Below are 25,726 nucleotides of genomic sequence, written 5' to 3'. Positions count from 1 at the left end.
TATGATTTGAAACATGTATATTTTAATAGATATTCTTCTTTGAACAACCAAGGATGTAAAAAAGAAAACCAACAGTGAAAAGTGAGTGCCTTGCACTTATGTTTTTTTTCTTTAAAAAAAAATAGCCAGTCTCTTCCCCCTTGTTCAGAAACTGTTCTAAAACCGAAAATAACAAAAAATAAAACAAAACCGAAAAGAGTGGAAGGTCATTACATTTCTTGGCAATTATAAATATAGTGGTTGGAACAGGGGTCTGAAAAGGCTCACATGTAAAGAGCGTACGTTTATACACGATAGTAACGACACTCGGCACTGCCTGTATCAAGTTTATTTGTAAAAAAAAACAGGATCCTTCTGTCCAGTATCAATTCAATGTGTTTATGACAAGTAAATATGTACATTCAGCTCTACCAGTGTGACGTGCCCATTACCCCCTCTCTATAATTATGATCGTCTGTTCAGGGGGAGTAGTTGTGTGAGTATGTGTAATCTGAGTAGTAATCTTGTTCACCTGGCCTGGGCCAGGGGCCTCCAGGTGGGGCTCCTCTACCTCGGCACTCCCCTAACGACCCGGGACCCATTCCCCTAGAAACCATGCTCCCGCGTTCCATACCCCCATCCATCTGTCCAGGCATGGCACCTATACAGCTGAAGCGACCATCGCTGAGTGGATGTACACTGGCCACGCTGCCTCGACTACCTCCAGTACCTCCAAGGATTGGCAGCATTGGCCTAGCTATTGAGCCTCCCCTGGTGGCTACAGAGGCAATACCCATGCCCGCTCCAAGGCTTTCTATACTGTTCACTGGAGTCCGGCCCCCCTGACTTCCAGGGGTACTGCCACCAGGAGTGCCTGTCCTCTCCCTCTCCCCGCTTTGGGTGAGACTGCTGTGGGAAACAGAGCCAGGCGTGGCCCCTCCCTGGCTGTTAGGTGTTCCACCTCCTAACCCCCATGGGCTCTCCCCAGGCCCACTGAGTGTCCTGTCCCCCTGCTGGGTGGGGGTCCCATTAGTGCTGGAGCTGACCCCTTCCAGGTAGCCGAGCTGGGCCATTTCGCTCTGAGAATAGCCCAGGCCTAAGGAGGCAACAGCAGGGTCTGAGTATGTAAGTGCAGTGGATGGAGAAAAGGAAGAGACCTCTATGGCTGTGCTTGACAGAATGCTAGTACTGCTGGCTATAGAGAACGATGCTCCAACACCAACCCCTGTTGCTCCCGTATCAGAGCCAGGCATCCTAAATGACTGAGACAGAGCCCCACCCAATGTGAGATGTGGTGGAAGGGGAGGCTGGGGGATGTCTGCTAGGGTGAGGGGGGCCTGGCTGGTCAGAGGCCCTGTGGTGAGAGTGGAGCCTGGGGCTGTAGTAGGTGCTGTGGCTGGGTGTCTGTAGTCCTGTTCTTGGTTGCTGCTGCAGGGTGAGGCGGGGTAGGCCGGGGAGGCCGTGTAGCCGGAGGAGCCAGAGTAGGATGCCCACTGGGTGGAGGGACACAGGAAGCTCTGGTGGGGGTTGACAGCAAACGCTCCTGGCGAAGTGCTGCCTACGTCCGCCAAGCCTGCCCTCCCAACCTGGTTAGAGGCTTTGAACTGGGAGATGGCTGATTTGAGAGCAGCGAAGTCGGCCAGGTTGGCGGTGCCGCTGGAGTAAGAGAGGGAGGAGGGTGTGTGTCGGCCAGGGGTGTTGAGCTGGTCGGGAAGAGGGGGGCGGAAATCGTCTGACTCAGGTAAGGGGGGCTGCTGGGTTGGGTCCCCCATGCCCCCTCCTGTTCCCCCCTCCTGGCTTTGGGCAGGGGGCTTGGGGATAAGCTGGTTTTGGGTGTCGTCATCAGAGTCCAGCGACATATCTTCCTCTTCTACACACTCGTCATGCACTACTGAGAGAGGAGTAGAGGGGAGAAAAAGTGAGAGGAGAGGGGGGACGAGGGGAAGAGAAGGAAAAGGTTATAGATATAGTATAGTAAATATATATAGTAAAATATTTCACATTTGGCCACACGTTTTTGAAAATGTTGTTCACAAATATCTTGCCATCACAAAGAATTATGCATTTGAATTGTGAAGTCATTGTTCATGATACCCACCAGTAGAGGGCGGCGTGGGCAGCTCGTTCAGATCGCTGCAGCCAATTAGGCTGTGAAAACTTGTCATGATGTCATCGATGTTCGCTATCACTATGCCGTTCCTGGAGTACTGCAGGAACATCTCAAACCGCCTCTCTTTAGGGGCAAACAACAAAAGAGGGGTGCTCAACTGGAAAAGTAAATATCCTGATTTACAAACAGAAAAATGCCTTATAGAGATTCTCAAAGCAGTGAGTGAGGAAGAGTATGATAAATGATAATGTTGTGAAAATTATGATGGTGGTGATACCTGTGAGGAAGATGATGTGGCGGTGCTGGGTGTGGTTAGCCTGGAGCTTGACCAGGCAGTCTAGATCAGGGGCCTGACGTGATTGGGCGTCACACTCGTGGTAAGGCAGGAACTCCACCAGGTGCTTCTTCTGATAGGCTGTTAGCAGGTTCAGAAGAGCCATGGCATCACTGTTCAACCTATGAGAGGAGAGAGGGGGTGGGGATGTCTGTCTGTCGTAATCGCTCCTCTTTCACCCCAGCTGCCAAACTAACCCTGATTCAGATGACCATCCTACCCATGCTAGATTATGGAGACATCATTTATAGATCGGCAGGTAAGGGTGCTCTTGACAGGCTAGATGTTATTTACCATTCAGCCATCAGATTTGCCACCAATGCTCCTTATAGGAAACATCACTGCACTCTATATTCCTCTGTAAACTGGTCATCTCTGTATTTCCCTATCGCAAGACCCACTGGTTGATGCTTATTTATAAAACCCTCTTAGGCCTCACTCCCCTCATCTGAGATATCTACTGCAGCCCTCATTTTTTAAATTTCACCTTTATTTAACCAGATAGGCCAGTTGAGAACAAGTTCTCATTTACAACTGCGACCTGTCCAAGATAAAGCAAAGCAGTGCGACAAAATCAAACACAGAGTTACACAAACAAAGGTACAGTCAATAACACAATAGAAAAATCTATGTACAGTGTGTGCAAATGTAGAAGAGTAGAGAGGTAGGCAATAAATAGGCCATAGAGGCACTGGAGTGATGATGTGCAGATGATGATGTGCAAGTAGAGATACTGGGGTGCAAAAGAGCAAGAGGGTAAGTAATAATATGGGGGTGAGGTAGTTGGGTGTGCTATTTACAGATTGGCTGTGTACAGGTACAGTGATCGGTAAGCTGTACTGACAGCTGATGCTTAAATTTAGAGAGGCAGATATAAGACTCCAGCTTCAGTGATTTTTGCAATTCGTTCCAGTCATTGGCAGCAGAGCACTGGAAGGAAAGGCGGCCAAAGGAAGTGTTGGCTTTGGGGATGACCAGTGAAATATACCTGCTGGAGCACGTGCTACGGGTGGGTGTTGCTATGGTGACCAGTGAGCTGAGGGGCAATTCCTAGCATAGACTTATAGATGACCTGGAGTCAGTGGGTTTGGCGACAAATATGTAGTGAGGCCCAGCCAACGAGAGCGTACAGATCGGAGTTGCGGGTAGTACATGATGCTTTAGTAACAAAACCGATGGCACTGTGATAGATTACATCCAAATTTGCTGAGTGGAGTGTTGGAGGCTATTTTGTAAATGACATCGCCGAAGTCAAGGATCGGTAGGATAGTCAGTTTTACTAGGGTATGTTCGGCAGCATGAGTGAAGGATGCTTTGTTGCGAAATAGCAAGCCGATTCTAGATTTAATTTTGGAGATTGGAGATGCTTAATGTGAGTCTGGAAGGAGAGTTTGCAGTCTAACCAGACACCTAGGTATTTGTAGTTGTCCACATATTCTTCATATTCACAAGTCAGAACCGTCCAGAGTAGTGATGCTAGTCGGGCGGGACAGTGCGGGCAGCAATCGGTTGAAGAGCATGCACTTAGTTTTACTTGCATATAAAAGCAGTTGGAGGCCTCGGAAGGAGTGTTGTACTGCATTGAAGCTCGTTTGGAGGTTTGTTAGCACAGTGTCCAAAGAAGGGCCAGATGTATACAGAATGGTGCCGTCTGCGTAGAGGTGGATCAGAGAATCACCAGCAGCAAGAGCGACATCATTGATGTATACAGAGAAAAAAGTTGGCCCGAGAATTGAAACCTGTGGCACTCCCATAGACACTGCAAGAGGTCTGGACAACAGGCCCTCCGATTTGACACACTGAAATCTATCTGATAAGTAGTTGGTGAAGCAGGCGAGGCAGTCATTTGAGAAGCCAAGGCTATTGAGTCTGCCGATAAGAATGTGGTGATTGACAGAGTCGAAAGCCTTGGCCAGGTCGATGAAGACGGCTGCACAGTACTGTCTTTAATCGATGGCGGTTATGATATCGTTTAGGACCTTGAGCGTGGCTGAGGTGCACCCATGATCAGCTCGGAAACCAGATTGCATAGTGGAGAAGGTACGATGGGATTCGAAATGGTTTACCATTATCGAACAAAACAACCATTTATTGTGGAACTGGCGTTCCTGGGAGTACATTCCGATCAAGATCATCAAAGGTAAGTGAATATTTATAACGCTATTTCTGACTTTTGTGACACCTCTCCTTCTTTGGAAAATGGCTCTGTATGTTTTTCTGTGGCTAGGTGCTGACCTAACATAATCGCAAGGTGTGCTTTCGTCGTAAAGCCTTTTTGAAATCTGATACAGCGGTTGCATTTAAGGAGAAGTTTATCTATAATTCCATGCATAACACTTGTATCTTTTATCAATGTTTATTTTGAATATTTCTGTAATTTGATGTGGCTCTCTGCACTTTCACAGGATGTTTGTTTGAGACAATGCATTTCTGAACATAACACACCAATTTCAAATGAGGTTTTTGGACATAAAGATTAACTTTATTGAACAAAACACACATTTATTGTGTAACAAAGTCCTGTGAGTGCCATCTGATGAAGATCAAAGGTTAGTGATTAATTTAATCGCTATTTCTGACTTTTGTGAGCCCCCTCCTTGGCTGGAAAATGGCTCTATGGTTTTCTATGACTAGGTGCTGGCCTAACATAATCATTTGGTGTGCTTTCGCAGTAAAAGCCTATTTGAAATCAGACACTGTGGCTGGATTTACAAGACGTTTATCTTTAAAATGGTGTATAATACTTGTATGTTTGAGGAATTTTAATTATGGGATTTCTGTTGTTTTGAATTTGGCACCCTGCAATTTCACTGGCTGTTGTTCAGTTCATATCCCAGAGAAGTTAAGAACAAATTCTTATTTACAATGACGGCCTACACTGGCCAAACCCGGACGATGCTGGGCCAATTGTGCGCCACCCTATGGGACTCCCAATCAAAGCCGGGTGGGATACAGCCTGGAATTAAACCAGGGTGTCTGTAGTGACGCCTCAAGCACTGAGATGCAGTGGCTTAGACCGCTGCGCCACTTGGGAGCCCCGGTTAAAGGTCCCAAAAGCACACACATCCCTGGGTCACTTGTATTTTTAGTTCGTTGCAACTAGCGACTGGAACAAGCTGCAACACACACTCAAACTGGACAGTTTTATCTCAAGCTCTTCATTCAAACACTCATTCATGGACACACTTACTGACAATTGTGGCTGCATTGCGTGATGTATTGTTGTCTCTACCTTTTTGCCCTTTGTGCTGTTGACTGTGGCCAATAAATGTTCGTACCATGTTTTGTGCTGCTGCCATGTTGTGTTGCTAACATGTTGTTGTCATGTGTTGCTAACATGTTGTTGTCATGTGTTGCTGACTTGCTGTTATCTTAGGTCTCTCTTTATGTAGTGTTGTCTCTCTTGTCGTGGTGTTTTGTCCAGAATTTTTTTTGAGTATAATTTTTTTGAAAATGCCAGCACCCGTCCCCGCAGGAGGCCTTTTGGTAGGCCGTCATTGTAAATAAGAATTTGTTCTTAACTGACCTGTCTAGTTAAAAAAAGGTTAACTAAATAAAATAAATACTAAAAAAATCTAAATACATAAGATGAAAAAAAAGAAAAAGTTATTGATGAGAGCATGATATCATGTCCTATGTTTAATAATGTTTTTTTTCTTTTTCTCAGCGTTATAAACGTCACCACTATTACTACTTTGAACCTCCCAGAAACGTTCCTTATTGGTTGATAGACTTTCTTACCAGTCTTTGTATGGGCTGGACGATGTTACTGAATGGCTTGACATAGACCTATGCAGATGGCCATGCTCAATGGTAATAGTGGAGGTAATTACTGACCTGCCCAGCTCTTTGAGTTTCTTCTGGGACTTACAGTGGATCTTCCACTGCCAGGGGTTCTCTGGAGAGCTCTGTTCCTCTAGGAACCCCAGGAATGCCTGCAACCGGTCTGCACAGGAAACACAATAACACACAACACTTTATACTCGTACTGCCCCCCCCCGCCCCCCACATAAATGACCTGTCATGAGAGTTCACTCTTTTCCCCTCCCAAAAAAAACACATGGCTTATGCCCTTCTGCTATGTAGTCAATCTATGAACACTTTACTTACCAGAATGTTTTTAATTTTTTTATTTTACCTTTATTTAACTAAGCAAGTCAGTTAAGAACAAATTCTTATTTTCAATGACAGCCTAGGAACATTGGGTTAACTGCCTGTTCAGGGGCAGAACGACAGATTTGTATCATGTCAGCTCTGGGATTCAAACTTGCAACCTTTGGGTTAATAGTCCAACCCTCTAACCACTAGGCTACCCTGCCACCCCAGTAATGGCAGCTGCATGGTACATAAGCAACAATGGAATTCTAACGGTAGAAAATCTGACCAAATACTGTTTCTAATGAGTAAACTCAGCAAACAAAAGAAAAACGTCCTCTCACTATCAATTGAGACAAAACCGTGACTCGTCAGTGAAGAACACTTTTTGCCAGTCCTGTCTAGTCCTGCAACGGTGGATTTGTGCCCATAGGTGACGTTGTTGCCGGTGATGTCTGGTGAGGACCTGCCTTACAACAGGCCTACAAGCCCTCAGTCCAGCCTCTCTCAGCCTATTGCGGACAGTCTGAGCACTGATGGAGGGATTGAACGTTCCTGGTGGTGTGATGTCCCGCAGGTGTGATGTTCGGATGTACCGATCCTGTGCAGGTGTTGTTGTCTGCCACTGCGAGGATGATCAGCTGTCCGTCCTGTCTCCCTATAGCGCTGTCTTAGGCGTCTCACAGTACGGACATTGCAATTTATTGCCCTGGCCACATCTGCATTCCTCATGCCTCCTTGCTGCATGCCTAAGGCACGTTCATGCAGATGAGCAGGGACCCTAGGCATCTTTCTTTTGGTGTTTTTCAGAGTCAGTAGAAAGGCCTCTTTAGTGTCCTAAGTTTTCATAACTGTGACCTTAATTGCCTACCGTCTGTAAGCTGTTAGTGTCTTAATGACCGTTCCACAGGTGCATAATCATTGTTTATGGTTTAAGCATGGGAAACAGGGTTTAAACCCTTTACAATGAAGATCTGTGAAGTTATTTGGATTTTTACGAATTATCTTTGAAAGACAGGGTCCTGAAAAAGGGACATTTATTTTTTTGCTGAGTTTATATAGTATAGCTGCATGTTATTTCAAAATCCTCTAACGATGGCATTTATCCAACTTCATGGAAAGGACCGGTGACCGAAAACTCAAGATATTCACACGTGGAACCCACGTGACTGTTAACAATGACTGTTAAGGAGATTTGCGGAGACCAATTTAGGCGGCTCACCGTGAGTTATGAAGTCTGGGTTGAGGACAAACTCGTCAGATACGATGAATCCTCCAGAGACAAAGAGCTCGTTGTAGGTGTGGTTCTTCACATCGTCTAGACTGTCCACTCCAGCAAAGCTCACCATGGACAGCTTCTTCAACGACACCAGGGCTGGGATCTGACAGGGGGAATGGTTCATAATAAATCATTAAATAAGACACATACATACAGCTTTAAATTCATCCTCAACACTTAACATTGAAATGTACATTTGTGTGAAAAAGAGACAATGACCATGGCCAGACTAGTTACCGCGAAGAGCATGTCTTCCAGCTCTGCCTACATATTCAATGAATGACACTATGTTTATCTCTGTGCTGCACCCATGTTTTTTGTTGGATTTAAAAATCTATTCCACAGGTCCAATTAGAATTTCATTATTTCAGATTTTTTTCTGGGGGGCTAATGAGAATTCTCTCTGGACAGTCTGGTGCCGTGGCGATGATGACTCATCCTAGCAGCCAGCCAGTCAATCAGGCAGTCAGTCAGCCGATAATGATGATGTTACCTTGTTAACGTGGGAAGAGATGTCCTCGTTCTGAATGATGATGAGCAGTTTATCCAGATTGCTGTTTTTCTCCAGGAATGTCTGGGGGTTACACTCTGTGTTACCCAGGCTCATCAAATACTCCTGTCACAGGGTGAGAGACAGAAATAAGGGCTTTAGAACAGGATCAAAGACATCGACACACATCACAAAACCAAATTGACATGGTGAAGATAAGGGAATGAGGGAAAGAGGAGTCGTGCAATATTGTAAACAGTTTTTTTAATGGCAGTAGTGTTCTGCAGTAAAACAAGGAGAATACAATGAAGTGGGACTCTGCTCGTCTTCCAGAGGAGAAAGTTATTTTAATGATGTTTGTAGATCAACAACATGAGGGAACTCTTGACAAGTAAGCCACTGAGTGACCATTCACAATGCAGATAATGATGCAGGTTGACATTTATTGGGACGAGTCTTGTCCTGAAGGCAGAACTGAGCGATTTCAACGAGATGGGCCATCTGCAAAGTCAAAATTGGCTATATTGTAAAAATTATCTTTTTGGTCTTAATTTAAGGTTAGGGTTAGACATTAGGGTTAGCGGTGTGGTTAAGGTTAGGTTTAAAAGTTAATTTTATGACTAGCTGTGCCAGCAAGTAGCCACTCTGCAGAGCTGCCCCCAGAACAACATTCATGATGAAAAATGCTAATCTGCGATATTTACAGTGGACAGAGAAACTTTGGATAAAGGTATTGGTGAAGCGTTAGCTCAATCATTGGTGAGAAGGAGTTCATCTGTGGGCAAACATTGACAACATCGGTGCTAATCATAAGTGAGGCCTACAGTACCTTGATCTCCACACAGATGTCACTCTCCTCATCTCCAGAGTGGATGTAAAACTTGACCGTGTTCTTCTGCACGTCCTTGAAGATCTCCACCAGGCTGCTGAACACCTCAGGCTTCAGCTGGCCTATCAGTAGTCCAGCGGCTGAGGCCGGGGTCAGGGGAGAGGGGGCTGTGAGAGGGGCTTGTTTAGGCCGGGTTGGGGTGCATTCTGGGGAGCCCATGGTGGCCTGGGAAGGGGAGTAGATCTCACACTCTGAGGAAGATGGCTCAAACTTCCTCTTCGTGGAGGGCTTCTGTGCTGCGGAGGGGTTCTTGTGTGGCTGTTTGACCGTACCAAGTTTGTGCCGGCTCTGGGAGGAAGAGGCGCTCTTATCCTGAGGGGGCTGTGCTTTGGTTTTGGGGACATGCTTGGGGGTGGGGGACGTGATGGGTACAGGGTCAGGGAGGTGGACGAGGGCAGTTGGGGGTGGAAGGTGAGGGATGGAAGTGAGGGAATGGGGTGGGGAAGGGAGAGTGAGAATAGGAGGGTTAGGGGTGAGGTGGATGTGATGAGGAGGTGGGGGGAGAGAGGGCATGGGAGGGGCGGGGGTGAGAGCATGTGGAGGAGGTGGCACAGTTGTGAGGGGAGCACAGAGGGTAGAACGAGTCCCATGCGCTTTAGCAGAGTCAGTGTGGCGGGGTTGGGGCACCAGTCGGCCCATCCTCTCACACAGGGTGTTGACATGGCCCTGGACAGGGACAGACACGACATAGGGTGCCACAAAGTCTGAGAAAGAGCTGTTGGGCTGCCAGGCGAGGCGCTGGGGCAGCCGTGGGGACAACTGGGAGTTGTAGTAGATCCTCTGGGTCTCCATGAGGCCCTGGATGGAGTTGGAGAGGCAGTGGAGCCCCTGGCTAATGATGGTGTCCAGAGTGCTGGACAGCCTGGCTGGCCTCTCCACCTTGCTGTCCCTCTCTAGGGAGGTGCCCCTGGCTACCCTCTCACTTTCCAGGGAGGCTCCTCTAAGAACCTTGTCCCTTTCCAGAGAGGCTCCCCTCAGAGCCCTCTCCAAGGAAGCCCCACTGGCTACCCTTTCTATAGAGGCTTGCCTCGTAACAGTCTCCCGCTCAAGGGAGTCACCACTCTGACCTCTCTCACCCCCCTCCAGACCTCTCTTCTGCTCCAGGTGGCCGTCAGTCAGAGCATCAAGGAAGGGGAAATGTTTGTCTGTGTGAGAGGCCAGATCCAAGGTGAGAGGTGGATTTTCTGAGCTGTGGTGTAGTTCTCCTGGAGAGTCGGGGCTGAAGAGGCTGGCCAGACTGCACTCCGTCTGCTCCTAAACAAACACCACCACCATCACCATGGTTAGTCACAATACTCCATCACAACACCAGAGGATTCAGTACATTCAAAATGTCTGAGTCCGTACTTCATTTTTTCTCACAAACATCTCACCTCCAGGCAGTCCTGTCGGGCCTGCTCCACTCGCCCTGCGTATGGCACTCCAGCCAGGGGCTTCTCCATACTGGCCGTGCCCGTGGTGGGCTCCCCGTGGTCGGGCAGGTCGGTGGCGGCAGCACCCTGGGCCATGGCCTTGTTGAGGGTGGAGAGCAGGATCTTGAGCAGGTGCTGGGTCTCGTTGGCTGAGGAGGCCTGAGAGGAGTTGCCCCTGTCCCTCAGGTCAGTGTTGTAGATCCCCATACTCTCCATTACTGCTGCCAGGTTGTAGTTCCCACCCTCCCCCTCCTCCTCCCCCTGGGCTACTGGGAGGACGGAGACAGTTTGGTTAGGATGGATGTAGCCTCACTTACCAGGTTTATACGGTAGGCTTCTATAGTACACACACGGAAAGGTTAGAAAGGATATTATTGACTATATAGGCCTAGATTTAAATGTTAAATCAGAACCTGAAATCAATATTTTCTCTTTGGTTGGCGTATAAATGTTAAAACACTATTATTATTATTATTAAACACTACTGACCTACCAAACTTATGACTCCCTCCCACACTTGTTCTTTCCCTTATTCTTCAGTCTTGCACACACCGACACCCACCTATCACTCTCTCCCACACCAACTCACTCATTCATTCTCTCATACAACATTTAAACAAATTTTTACCCCCCAATTTCGTGGTATCCAATTGTTTTTAGTAGCTACTAGCTTGTCTCATCGCTACAACTCCCGTACGGGCTCGGGAGCACTGCTTCTTTAACACAGCGCGCATCCAACCCGGAAGCCAGCCGCACCAATATGTCGGAGGAAACACTGTGTACCTGGCAACCTTGGTTAGCGTGCACTGCGCCCCGACCCGCCACAGGAGTCGCGATGGTGCGCGATGAGACAAGGACATCCCTACCGGCCAATTACGCATCGCCCCATGTACCTCCCGGTCGCGGCCAGTTACGACAGAGCCTAGGCGCGAACCCAGAGTCTCTGATGGCACAGCTGGCGCTGCAGTACAGCGCCCTTAACCACTGCGCCACCCGGGAGGCCCCTCTCATACAATATTTTGCTACCTCCCACACCATCCCGCTCTCTCACACAAACACACGTTACAGGCTCACCTCTACTGGGCTCTCCGTTGCTGAAGTGGGCTCCCCGTAGATATTTATACATGGCTCCTGATTCGTCCTCCTCTAGTTTTCTCTTCAGGCCATGGGGGCCCTCCCAGGACCCATCATCACCCCCCTCGTCCCTCTCCTTCTCCCCTGGCTCCTTCACAAGGGCCTTCTTATGCAGCTGGATCAGCTTCAGAAGCTGTTTCATCTTTTCCTTATCATAATCACTCTGGGCTAGCCTGGACCTCTGGGGAGGGGCCCCTGTCCCTGCTGCAGCCCCGTTAGAATGGGCCTGGGTCTGGGAAGGCCCCCCTCTCCTCCTACTGCTACTGCTCTCTGGAGGCTGCCTCTCTGGTCTGTCCGACCCTCCTGAGCCCCCCCAGTCTGACACAGGGCTGTAGTCCGTGGTGGTGGGTGCCGGGGCAGACGGGGGCTGGTTGATCCTATCCATCATGTCCCTGGCCTTGACCATGGGGAGGACGTAAGCCGAGGAGGGACCATGCAGGTAGGAGCGTAGCAGACCCTCCATGTTGGATTTGGGACGGGGCGCGGGATGCATGCTGCCCCTCTCATCCAGGTTCTGTTGGTACTCGGGGACAAGGAAGGCCCTGACACTGTCCCTCCTGGTCAGGTAGTCTAGGGCCTGGCGCTCCACCCCGGTGCTGAGGTGCTTGATGTCGGGGGTGGAGCGCATCTTCAGCAGGGCATAGTGCAGGGCTGGGATGAATGGTTCCATGGAGACCAAGAGGGGGGGCTGAGGCTCAGATGACAGGGGCTCCTGCTCTGGGGGAAGAATGACAGCAGGGACATGGTCAATGGAGGTAGTGGTTAAAAGTGCATAAGGTGCACATAAAAGGCTCTTACTAGAAATCACATATCAAGGAAAAATAAGCTGCAACTGTGGTTTGAAGAAGGATATTTTAGAATACTTACTGTACTTAATGACTCCCCTGGACTCCTGAAAGATAAACAGTGCCTGCAGGCTCTTTTCAAACCGCCCCTGTCGTTCTAGAATACACAAAACAACTTCCTCGGTAATAACCCACACAAACAACATGTCAGATCAGTTGAGAAATGAGAGGTGAGAACGAAAAAGACGTAATAAGAGATAGACAAGACGTACCCTTGGGATTGACCATCTGAGTAGATGACAAGAGGAAGAGAAAGCCTTTATCAAATAAAGGCTTCACTAGCACCTACACAGGGGAGGAAACGAGACGTTAACATTCACTACATCTAAACAAACACTTTACATACATACACTGCAGCTGTGCAACACTATTCTTGACTTAACATTACAGCATTGGAATTACCTGATTCTCATTAGCTCTACCGATTAAAAAAATATGGGGAACAAATGACAGCGCCCCTTCTAGGTAATTGAACAATTTAGCTGCTCCACATTTCAAACATCACGGGGGACCAAATGGAAGACTGGGAGGATGTACTGTATGACACTATGATCCATCCCCGCATCCCCCTCCCCACTCCTTTTCTAGTCTTCATGTGTAACCATTCAACTGTGACGTGATGTTCTTTAATCACTTGTAGTCCCCTGCACAGTCCCCAACCCTTATATGTGTTTGTACATTGTCAGGTGTTATTTTTATGTCCCGTTAAGGATTTTTGCTGATGCAAGGTACATTTCATTGAATTGTAAATATATAATTCTGTATTATCTTTCTTGATTAAACATCCACGAGAGGGACAGTCAGGGAGTGACTCACCATCCTCTCTCTCTCCAGTTTGTGTATTAGTCCTGATAAAGTGCTGGTGCTCGCTTTTCCCTTCCCATCCACCACCTCAAACAGGCTGCAGTACATCCCACACTTTAGCACTGAAACACACACACACACACACACACACACACTTTGGTATAAAAAAAACACACACAAAAAACACCTACACAGTGATATCAAGACTCCGGGTGACAGTTCCTACATTGTTGTTAGTCAGATTCAGTGTTGTTGTTGCTGTTGCCATTCTATAGCAGGGGTGTCAAACAATGACTCAAACCAAATCGAAACTGTGCAGATATAATGGTCCACCGTTTCTTGACTGTGTCCAGCTTGCTAATAATCACCGAAATGAAAGCTAGACAGTCAGGGAGCATCAAAAATTCCAAGAATGATGGACAGAGAGGACAATTTCTTTTTTAAATGTTGATTGCAAAGAAATATGTATTTTCAGTGTGGCCTCTCGACCTCGTTGAAGACCAAATGAGGCCCCAGGGGCAAAATTAGTTTGACACCCCCGTTCTATGCCTATGTACTGCTGTCTTCGTCAGAGAATAGATGAGCCAAACTAGCAGTAAGGCTATAGAGGTATGGAGTGTTTCTGACCTTCTCGTGTTCCGCTGTAGGTGTCCCAGGAAAACAGAACAGAGGGAATCTTCCTCTTCACCTGGTCCAGCTGCATCCCCATACTCATCTCCAACTTCTCCGCTCTGCAAATAGAACACACACACCTGTTAATCTACTTATTATATAACTTAATGTTTATTAACTATGAATTACAACTGACAGCCATGTTTTAGTTATAGAAATAAATACGTGTATAGATAATAAAGGGGTACTCACAGTTTGAAAGGGAGGAAATGGCGTGTAGAGGAGCACAGACACACCTGGCACAACTCCTGTCCCTTGTTCACCAGCGGCCCACTCCACACAGTGTAGCTACTCCTCCCTGACAGGCAAATTAAACTTTATTTAAAGTGCATTCAAAACACTTTACATTTGCAATAGAAACAATGGCCCCAGTCACAGGTTAAATATGGACATAGTCAGCCAACATACAAGCTAGCTATCAAACTACAATACCTACTTAAAAACAAACATTAGCACAGACAGTTTTTATTTTTTTATTTAACTAGGCAAGTCAGCAAAGAACAAATTCTTATTTTCAATGATGGCCTAGGAACAGTGGGTTAACTGCCTTGTTCAGGGGCAGAACGACAGATTTTAACCTTGTCAACTCAGGGATTCGATCTTGCAACCTTTCAGTTACTAGTCCAACGTTCGAACCACTAGGCTATCTGCTGCCCCACACATGCATACACACACAACATGCGCACTATTCATGCACATGGATTTAGTACTGTAGATATGTGGTAGTGGTACAATACTTTCACCTCTACAATTACTAAATCCTTCAGTACAAACACATTAAAGCAGAGAGATAATGTGAAAAAGAAGAAATGGGAGCGTACTTCTGCTTCCTCCTTCACAGACAGTGCTGTTGAACCTGTGTGCAGCCATAGGTGCAGCAGCAGACTCCTTGCCTTTGTACTGGAAGGACACCACAGCGTATGGACACACATGCCTGGGCCGAGACTTGATCTCATCAAAAGCAAACTCATAGAAATACTGCTGCGTGAGCTCAAAGGCCCTGTATGACAGCAGGGAAGTGACCCGTGTGGCGTTCTTAGAGACATGACAGTCAAACTTGGGCGTGGGGTCCAGTACACTTTTGGGCATGTTCTCAAAGATGCTCTTCAGCCGGCCCTGAGGGACAAACACACTTAATGGGTTACAGATCATTTAAACTGGTGTGGTATACAGGCTGGTATATGTTGCAGGGATGCAAACTGGTGAGGGCCCAAAAAGGCGACACTTTCTTTTGCATTGAAACATGCAAAAAATCCCTGCTAGGGGGAAATGCATGTTTTAAATAATTAAACAAAGAATATGATCTACATGATCAGTCTCTGTGTGTAAAATAAAAAGTGGTTAATGTGAACCTAACTCACAGCAAAAAAAAATAATGAAAGCAATTCAATGTTATTTGTTGCCTATACTTTACTGCAAATGACACTCAAGTCTTAAGAAAAAAACAATACACTAATATGGCAGTTAGCCATGACAGCCTTTATAATAGAACGCTTGTGACCACACACACATCTAAATATTGCACTTGGGGGGAAAAAAATCTTAAAGTAGAAGTAGAATGAAACAAACAGGCATTCTATTTTTGCTCTATTATAGTGGCCTCTATAGTAGACATTGATCAAGTGCACAAGGTGAAAAAATAACGTTTACCGAATAAAACGTTTAACAATCCCACCCTCACTCACACACAAGTGTTACTGTCAAGTTCAACACAAAAGCAATATCTTTGGGCTACACATTATTACATTGTACACTTTCTGCCTGTGGACGTACATCTGTTCTACAATGTGCCAGCAGAGCATGATACCCTTTGTTGGCATAATTGGTCTCTTTCAGGCAGAGTACACCTGGCATACCCCTTTTAATCCACTTTATTGAAAAAGAGGGAACGTGTGTGTGGTGTTCCTTTCACCTCTATAGTGGCATCCAGCTTAAGCCAGGCCCAGCTCCAGCTACACTTCATCCCTGAATCAACTTGTTTAACAAGCAACTCATCATTTGCACCTAACTCCCACATTCTGAAAATGAACCACATGCATTAGACGGAAAACATAATTTCACAGATAGTAGTTAGTTCGTTAGCTAGTTAACAGTTCACAGATTGCCTGGGTCCAGTGAGCAACTAACGCGTTATAACTTGAGGAATGGCAAGGAGTCGTATACCAGTTAATACTATAGCGAATTGGTTAGGTTACTAACGCTTGCGCATCTGATGTTATAACCTTAGTTAGCTGTCTGACTTTATTAGCCAGCTAATTTTCACACCATAAACTCAATTATTTGGTCAGTTGGCTAATGTTGCTCAACATTTCTCTGGCTAGTTAACGGAGAATTCGATCCAGCTAGAAAGATACTTACCCTAACGCTAACAATACTTATTCCACCACACTTATTCTCCCTCAAACTTTCCAAATGCCAGTTGTTTTTCAGTTACAGCTCATGAAGTAGCTTCATCACCTTCTCACCCCCCCCCCCCCCCCTCGTTATGTGAATGATTGGCTGAGCCTTGGATACAGCCAGTATTGCTTCAAATGCGTATCACTCGTTTGCTTACAGCCAGTAGTGATCCAAAGCCCCCCCCAAAAAAACTTTTCTCATCTGATCTACACGAATCACATAGGTCACCTATTTTGGATTCAAAACGGCGAATTTCGCCGAAAGGTGATGTTGGTTGCACTCAACGCTAGGCTGTAGCAATGTAAGCAACTATTTTCTAGGTATTCATAAGATACATATAGTTTCAAGTTAGATAGGACATTTATTTACCCTCATGACTTTAAATACAACAATGTCTCCACAGGTTCCTGCTTCAAACGGGTTCATTTGAAGCAAATCAGAGAATTTGGACAGATAAACACCTGAAATGACAAAACAAAAGTAATGTCAAGCACAAACTAATGAGACAAAAACAATTCATAAACAACTTTCACTTTTGGCAAATCTAATTCTGTGTGTGGGCTAATATTTTATGACTGAGGTTTGAGGCAGTGTAGTTTATGTATTGTAATAAATATTTCCACAATACTCAGCTGTTGCTAGGTCATGTATTGGGTATCTTCTCATGTAGCTGTATCTGGTAGAAATGCTAAGCTGTCCATCAGTTGACAAAGCTGCCCTTACTGTGCTGAGGCATACAGCTTTACATAATTTAAAGAGAGTCATTAAACATTAAACTTGTTCAAAAGCAGATCAACTTCAAACTGACATACACCAGGCCCAAAAACACAAGTGCATTAGCGAGAAAAGCTGTCATTCCTGAGTCCAATCCTTAGAAGGTGAACAGCACAAATTTGACATTTGCAAACTCTCCCTAAAAACAACATAATGCATGACATTTGGTAATAAGTACACAGGCGCACACACACACACTCACCCATTGCTGGATTTCCGAGTGCAGTGATCCTGGAGTGTCCCACGGACAGACCCTTCTCACAAATCAACGGGAGCTGGAAAAAGTAATTCACAAATTATAAGTCAAAAAAGAAAGAAAAATGGTTTTAAAGGAAAACCAGGAGTAAAGCAGCAAAACTCAGATTGTAGACCTAATGCATAATCCAAAGATCCAGACTTCACTGTAGCAGCAACATCAGATCAGAGTAGTAAATCAATGAGCTGTACCACATGCCCTGGTGAGGCAGGCAGGCCCTCAGGCTCACCTTAGACTTGTCTGGGAACATGAAGCAGTAGGACTCCACCAGCTCTGGGTCTGTACGGCCCTCCTGCTTTAGCTCCCTCCTCTTCTCAATGAACTGGCACACACACAGGAAACCATGGCATCATGAGAAAAGATGTGAGCACAGCAATATAAAGGGGACACTGGTTTTGTGGGTGGGTGAAGGAGATATGAAGTACGTATTTGTTATTGGTTGTGCAAAATTATCTATTTGTATTTCGGGCCAGTCTGGGGACAATATCAGCAGTGGGTAATGTGTTTTGTTTGAACATTAGGAAGTGGAGCTGTTGCAAAACTTCAAATAACATCTTAACATTGACAACAGCCAGAGGCTAACTGGGGGGGGGGGGGGCTTGCTGATGCTACCTCTTTTTCCAGCAGCTCATTGTGAATGAGCCTGGCCTTGCTGTACGAGAATGTCCCTCTAGACGATGCATCCAGGTATGAGGAGGACAGAATCTTCACAAGGCCCTCAAACTCCCGGGAGTCAGGGGGCAAAAACTGGTACAGGCCTAGGAGGAGAGAAGCAGTGGATTAGTGTTTGGGATGTGGTTGGCACAACATAGAACAGGATGGCATTGTTCATTTGTATACATTCTTACTTTTAAGCATTCAATAGGCTACTTTCTGGGTATCTGGTCAGTTTAAACTGTCAAAAGGGATTAGTAAGTGTGTTTAGGGGGCAGACTTGGAAAAACATGTTTCACACTGTAATGACAGTTCTTTACAGAATCCCATTTACTCCGATTTGGGAATAGCATAGCAGAGCTGGCATCACGCATATGCATTCTGAACAGCTTGCCCCTACATCTAAGCACTTTATGGAGATGTCAAGAGATTAGACAGGTATTAGCATTATGCTTAATAAACCACCTTCCCTCCGAGTGACAAGGTGGATTTTTCTTCTCCGTATTGCTTATACACAAGTGCCTAGAGGGTCGATCTGGGATTGGGCACATAAGGGTTGTGGAGGTGGTGTTGTGTCTGTAATGCTTGGAAGCACTGCAGAATATCAGGATGGTGCTGCAGCATAATCAGGATGAACTACATTTCCTTACAATGACACCACACGCGCACACATGCCTACTGACGCCACACACACTTTCACACTCACCACATACGCAGCTGCTACTGCTGCTCCACATACACTACTGCTACAGCTCAGTCCATCTATCCCGTTGCCTTGTTACTTCATTCCTACCTATATGTACCTCAATAACCCCGTACTCCTGCATCTCAACTCAGTACTGGTACTCCCAGTGTATAGCCATGTTATTTTTGCTTGTTATTATTCGTTGTGTTTTACAGTATTCCTCGTGTCACTATTTCATCTTTAATTCTTTGTTGGTAAAGGACTCATATGTAGGCATTTCAGTGTCTACACCTTTTGTTTACAAAGCATGTGACAAATACAATTTGAGGAGAGGTTTAATAAATTGCCAGGTATGGAAAATCGCATTGGGCAAATAATATGGCAAGAAATGGCATTTGGGATCCAGAGTTGGGGTCAATTCATTCCGTCCTATTCTAAAATGGAATGTCATTGCTATGAGGAATGTCCCATGTCCAATGGAAATTGAATTGACCACAACTCAGATGTTCACAGAACACGAGGTCAGTGTGATAGACAACATATCAAAACATCAACAGACATGCCCCAACTATACAAGATGGTTAGTACACTAAAGAGCTTCACTTTCCAAAATGGTTGCCATTGTTAAGAGTGATAGGATGGGGCTGCACTGTAATGCGGACCACTACCAATAGCAATTCCCTATCTTCATCTAATGCTACTTCATCAGATCACCAAATGACCCTACCACCCTATATTCAATATTTATGCAAAAATGGCCAAGATCTCTCAATGCACTTTGTGCTCAATTATGATGCTGATTAAATATTTTCAAACAAGTTTCATCCACCAGTCTATTTTCCAACAGAGCTGGCATCACGCATATGCATTCTGAAAATTGGTCAATTGGCTATTTAGTCACATAATGCATGGGACATATCCATCAAGCAATAGGCTAGATTCTAGATCCAACATCAAATGAGAATTCATGTACAGTGGGGCAAAAAAGTATTTAGTCAGCCACCAATTGTGCAAGTTCTCCCACTTAAAAAGATGAGAGATGACTGTAATTTTCAACATAGGTACACTTCAACTATGACAGACAAAATGAGAAAAAAAATCCAGAAAATCACATTGTAGGATTTTTAATGAATTTATTTGCAAATTATGGTGGAAAAAAAGTATTTGGTCACCTACAAACAAGCAAGATTTCTGGCTCTCACAGACCTGTAACTTCTTCTTTAAGAGGCTCCTCTGTCCTCCACTCGTTACCTGCATTAATAGCACCTGTTTGAACTTGTTATCAGTATAAAAGACACCTGTCCAAAACCTCAAACAGTCACACTCCAAACTCCACTATGGCCAAGACCAAAGAGCTGTCAAAATTGTAGACCTGCACCAGGCTGGGAAGACTGAATCTGCAATAGGTAAGCAGCTTGGTTTGAAGAAATCAACTGTGGGAGCAATTATTAGGAAATGGAAGACATACAAGACCACTGATAATCTCCCTCGATCTGGGGCTCCACGCAAGATCTCACCCCGTGGGGTCAAAATGATCACAAGAACGGTGAGCAAAAATCCCAGAACCACACGGGGGGACCTAGTGAATGACCTGCAGAGAGCTGGGACCAAAGTAACAAAGCCTACCGTCAGTAACACACTATGCCGCCAGAGACTCAAATCCTGCAGTGCCAGACGTGTCCCCCTGCTTAAGCCAGTACATGTCCAGGCCCGTCTGAAGTTTGCTAGAGAGTATTCGGATGATCCAGAAGAAGATTGGGAGAATGTCATATGGTCAGATGAAACCAAAATAGAACTTTTTGGTAAAAACTCAACTCGTCGTGTTTGGAGGACAAAGAATGCTGAGTTGCATCCAAAGAACACCGTACCTACTGTGAAGCATGGGGGTAGAAACATCATGCTTTGGGGCTGTTTTTCTGCAAAGGGACCAGGACGACTGATCCGTGTAAAGGAAAGAATGAATGAGGCCATGTATTGTGAGATTTTGAGTGAAAACCTCCTTCCATCAGCAAGGGCATTGAAGATGAAACGTGGCTGGGTCTTTCAGCATGACAATGATCCCAAACACACCGCCCGGGCAACGAAGGAGTGGCTTCGTAAGAAGCATTTCAAGGTCCTGGAGTGGCCTAGTCAGTCTCCAGATCTCAACCCCATAGAAAATCTTTGGAGGGAGTTGAAAGTCTGTGTTGCCCAGCAACAGCCCCAAAACATCACTGCTCTAGAGGAGATCTAGATGGAGGAATGGGCCAAAATAACAGCAACAGTGTGTGAAAACCTTGTGAAGACTTACAGAAAACGTTTGACCTCTGTCATTGCCAACAAAGGGTAAATAACAAAGTATTGAGATAAACTTTGTTATTGACCAAATACTTATTTTCCACCATAATTTGCAAATAAATTCATTTAAAAATCCTACAATGTGATTTTCTGGATTTTTTTTTCTCATTTAGTCTGTCATAGTTGAAAGTCTGTGTTGCCTAGCAACAGCCCCAAAACATCACTGCTCTAGAGGAGATCTACATGGAGGAATGGGCCAAAATAAAGTGTACCTATGATGAAAATTACAGGCCTCTCATCTTTTAAGTGGGAGAACTTGCACAATTGGTGGCTGACTACATACTTTTTTCCCCACTGTAGCTATATGCCCATGAGAGCAACTTGTATGAACTTTGCAGGCTGTGCCATCATAATTCTGCATCTTCCCAACTACAAAACCAAACACATACAACCTGTGAATATAGCAGGCACCATTGCATAGCTGTAATTCTTTCCGATGACAATCCAAGCAGTGGACCCTTGACAAAACAGGCTTCCACTGCCCATGGTGGTGTCCATTGCATTGTGGTCTAAAGTCGTCCGCATGCTCCCCAGACGAAACAGTTTGTGCATATATTATGACAAGATTGTGACGTTTTTGTTATTTATTTAAAACATTTTTTCTGGAGGCAAGCCGAAGTTTACACCCCTTTGTCGGTGACTGGTTAACAGTAGAGATTCTTCAATAAAGTCTGTTGTCATTCAACGAGAGACAACTTGTTCTCATGTTAATTTTTTCATTGAGAAATACTGAACCAAACATCTTTGTTAGATATAAAATTGTGCGACTAAGATCTCCTCGGCAAACAGCTCAAAATGAATGACAGATTTCTTGAGATATCTTAAACTAATTCTGACCATTTTGGCTAGGGCGTCTCAAAAATGGACAAACAGTACTATTGCATTTTTTCAAGCGAAGGTCTTTTAAAGGAGTATGCCAGCACATTTGTTCGGTTCGAGTAAGCGCCATCCGAACTGAAGCATGCTGACGCCAAAAAAGGTTGATGTAAAAGCCCAATAACAGCACAGTAACCCATCTGAATAATGAACTAGCCTAGATAGCTAGCGAATACCAAAACAGTCCTTGGCAGCTTCTCCCAGTATGGCTACACTCCTGGATTGCCAATGGGTTCACTATTTCGAGTGAGCACGGGAATGACTTATCTTCACAGATTTGATACCGATTATGGAAGACAAGGGACGACGGCTGACTATCTTTGAAGCTTCACTGAAGGGCCATGGTAACCAGTCTAGATGGGTGTAGTGTTTGTGCAACCGAGTGGACTTCACCACTATAGTCATTTTCCACCAAAAAGCCTTCAAATTGGGTCCTCGGCTGAATTACCATCATCAAAACTACTTTTTCTCTCCACATCAGCCTGTGTAGACCCAAGGAATATGGAGGCTTGATGGGCAGTTGGCTGATTAATCAGACTGTGATACAGAATTAAATTGGTATATAGCCTGAAACATAGAAGTGCAAAATCATGGAAATGTTCCTTACAAGACAGAATGTTTACATGGTTTTGCATGTCCAGCTGAAGGACCAACCGCACAGACAACCAGTTTAATTTGATTAAACATTCTGGTTTGTAAGAAACATTTCCACGATTTTGCACTCCTGTTTCAGACTGTATACCAATTCAATAGCGGAAGTGCTCAAAGATGGCAGCCCCAATGCATTTACCACAAATTCCTTGTTTTGCTAAGTTCTCAGTTACTCTTTTTTTGTTTGGTCATTAGCAGAGTATACGTGATTACAATTTTATTTTCAAGACGCGGCCAATTTGAAAATCTAAAAAGTAGATTGTGTGGATTTATTGGCACATTGAACCATATCGCACGCCATAGTTTAAAAACTCAGTAGATGGTGCTAAAACAAAGACATATTGGAATTCTGCCATCTTTATGCACGTTATCCATTGTATCAGTCGGGAGAGGCTATACGGACACGCCTAGTGCCAAAATTGATGACGTATGTTGCACAGCTGAGAGTCAACTGGAGACAAATGGATTCGGTTCAGTCAGTCGTCCTGATGAGCCCTTCCCAGATATAGTTTATGCTGGCTAACTGGCAACCACAGAAGCATGACGCTAGTTCAAACTTGTCAAAGAAAGTGAAGTTTATTTCGATGGGTGAGGGAGAAATAACTTGTAGTATTGGTCACCATCTGGACATCACCATGACATGCCAATTAGCTAACGTTACAGAAAGCCGGTGTGAATGACAGTACAACGGTGTTGTATCGCGGTGCAATTCTCACTGGTGCTTCCCACTGGGCAGCTGTATCATTTATTTGTATTTAACATTTATTTAACCAGGAAAGTCAGTTAAGAACAAATTCTTATTTACAATGACAGAATACCCCAGCCAAACCCTAACCCAGACGATGCTGGGCCAATTGTGTGCCGCCCTATGGGACTCCCAATCACGGCCGGTTGTGATACAGCCAGGGTCTGTAGTGACGCCTCTAGCACTGAGATGCAGTGCCTGCTGCATCACTTGTGGTAGCTAGTGGCCAATTTGTTCCATCCCACTTGATTTTATTTATAGTGGGATAGCAGCCTACATGAGAAATAACTTGTAATATTTATAGTAACCATCTGAATGTCACCGTCAAATGGGGAGAGTTTGCACGCGCTTGCCAGGCACTTCTGTCCTGCAGTAAGGAGTGGAAGGTAGCTAGATCAGAGATGGAGAACTCAGAATATTTTTTTTTATAAATTATTTTGTTGAGAGCTAAGATAGTAGAATACACAAGGTGCAATTTCAAAATTTGGTTGTGCATCAGCAGTTTCTCTTTTGTCAATCAAATAGTTCAGGTCAGCTAAAATGTTTTTAGATTGGTAAGTTAGTCTAGCCAGCTATCTAAACTTGTAGTAATAATGGTCGAATTCTGACCGCAGGCCCCCATTGATTTTGTTAGTCACTCTCCCACCCTATGGAAAAATCTGTAGAATTGCCAGAAATGTGCTTTAAAACTGACAACCATTCTCTCCACCCCATGAAATTAGTCAAAGAAAAGTTGCAGTGTAGAATTGCGGCAAACTTACTTCAGAAGTATTCTCCACACCCCATGTCAAAATGTGTAGAATTGCAATAAATTAACTCTTACAGAGAGATTTTTTTATTTTAATGTTTTGCTCGCATGGTGGGTGAAGGAGAGGCCCAACAAAAGGCTAGGAACAGCTCTGATTGCATGTGTGGGTACAGACCCACGAGTCACTTTGACCCCTCATGATGAACTGAGTAGCCCCTATCCCCAGGTAGCGTAGTGGTTAGAGTATTCGGACAGTAACCGAAAGGTTGCTGGATCAAATTCCCAAGCTGACAAGATAAAGAAAATTGTTCTGCCCCTGAACAAGGCAGTTAAGCCACTGTTCCCCTTCAGGCCATCATTGTAAATACGAATGTTCTTAACTGTTAAATAAATGAACATTTAAAAAGTTGCCCATCCCTGAGCTAGATGGTGTAGCCAATATCAGGCCAGGATAACAGCTAAAGCACATTTATTTGAGTGATTTTCACCAAATTTCTTTGCTTCTTGAAAGTCAAATATCTTGAAACTGACTGAGGATATGCAAAACATTTTGGGACTGTAGGCCAACAATGGACTAACGTCAACAAAAAAAAAGATAGTTTGGATTTTCCCTTTATAATCGGTTTTCTTTTATTTATTGGAAATACTCTGACAAACACGGAAAGTTTCTGAACACTCGAAGTCCCACCTCCGGTAGATAAGTCTCACATTCACGCTGAAGTTTCTAGCCACAGGGGGCTCATTATGACTGACTGAACCGAATCCGTCGTCCCCACTCAACTCTCGCTGCGCGTCATACGTCATCAATTTTGGGCACCCGGGAGTATCTGTATAGTCCCTCCCTTATCAGTCTGATTAATCAGGCAAGATGGGCTGCGTCTCTTCACGTGCTTCCCTCCTTGCGCCTGGTCCGAAACTTACCTGCAATGCTGACCGAGTACGGGAACCGATATTACGTTAACAAAGGCAATAACGAGGTTTGCGCGCAATAAACTAGCTACCCTCTGCAGATGGATCACATTTTACCATGTCAACCATCTAAATTCAGCCGGTAGGGAACGCGGGTTTGCAACATGCTGCACTTGAATTATGACACAAGGCAGCCTCTGTTGGAAATAGTAGAGAAAGGGCACAACCTTTCCGTTCCTTAATCTTCCTCGGTATCTGAAAATTTCTCCTTGGCAACTGTTCAGCCGGTCTCTGGCCGGGTAGCGGTGAATTATTGGAGCTTCTTGTGTCCGTGTGCCCGCTCCTCCGCCGCTCAGATGCTTCTTGTTCCGGCATTATACGGTCTTCACATCCAGTCTGATCGCCATTTTGGTTGGATGTGGCCGAGATGGCGGCTGACCACGAATTTTTCTTGCTTTCGCCGCTCTCCACGTCGAGCTCGCCGGCCTTCAGACACTGTATGTCCGTTTTTCTCTCCACTTTGGAGTTCAGGGCCATTTTTCAGGCACCGTGAGCGTCTTTCGCGGGCAATGTAGTTGGTTACTGCGCCGCTTCACTAACACACTCTCCTTCTCACCCTGTCTCCGCCATTGTGAATGACGTATGCCTTCT

At 45.2% G+C, this 25,726-nt stretch overlaps 1 protein-coding gene across 3 annotated transcripts; it reads right to left on the bottom strand.

The window, feature by feature from the left end:
- On the bottom strand, positions 1 to 25,726 carry LOC109907717 (protein TASOR). Of its 3 annotated transcripts, none has more exons than XM_020505862.2 (20): positions 25,303 to 25,726; positions 18,083 to 18,228; positions 17,700 to 17,792; positions 17,417 to 17,489; positions 16,810 to 16,901; positions 14,865 to 15,159; positions 14,236 to 14,341; positions 13,999 to 14,102; positions 13,384 to 13,493; positions 12,780 to 12,852; positions 12,590 to 12,664; positions 11,663 to 12,439; positions 10,550 to 10,857; positions 9,117 to 10,430; positions 8,291 to 8,413; positions 7,741 to 7,900; positions 6,261 to 6,369; positions 2,367 to 2,545; positions 2,078 to 2,212; positions 1 to 1,870 (listed from the first exon to the last, which is right to left on the bottom strand). In XM_020505862.2, exons 1-20 carry the CDS (start codon positions 25,610 to 25,612, stop codon positions 459 to 461), a joined length of 5,994 nt encoding a protein of 1,997 aa, XP_020361451.2. In that variant the 5' UTR covers positions 25,613 to 25,726; the 3' UTR covers positions 1 to 458. The 3 variants fall into 3 exon arrangements, with proteins under 3 accessions (XP_020361451.2, XP_031649730.1, XP_031649729.1); XM_031793870.1 differs by having other exon boundaries at positions 1 to 1,867; XM_031793869.1 differs by having other exon boundaries at positions 10,550 to 10,854.

This window comes from Oncorhynchus kisutch, linkage group LG17 (genome assembly GCF_002021735.2).
Source record: "Oncorhynchus kisutch isolate 150728-3 linkage group LG17, Okis_V2, whole genome shotgun sequence".
Lineage (NCBI taxonomy): Eukaryota > Metazoa > Chordata > Actinopteri > Salmoniformes > Salmonidae > Oncorhynchus > Oncorhynchus kisutch.
The sequence above is the reverse complement of the archived record's forward strand: the minus strand, read 5'-3'. Positions and strand labels throughout refer to the sequence as shown.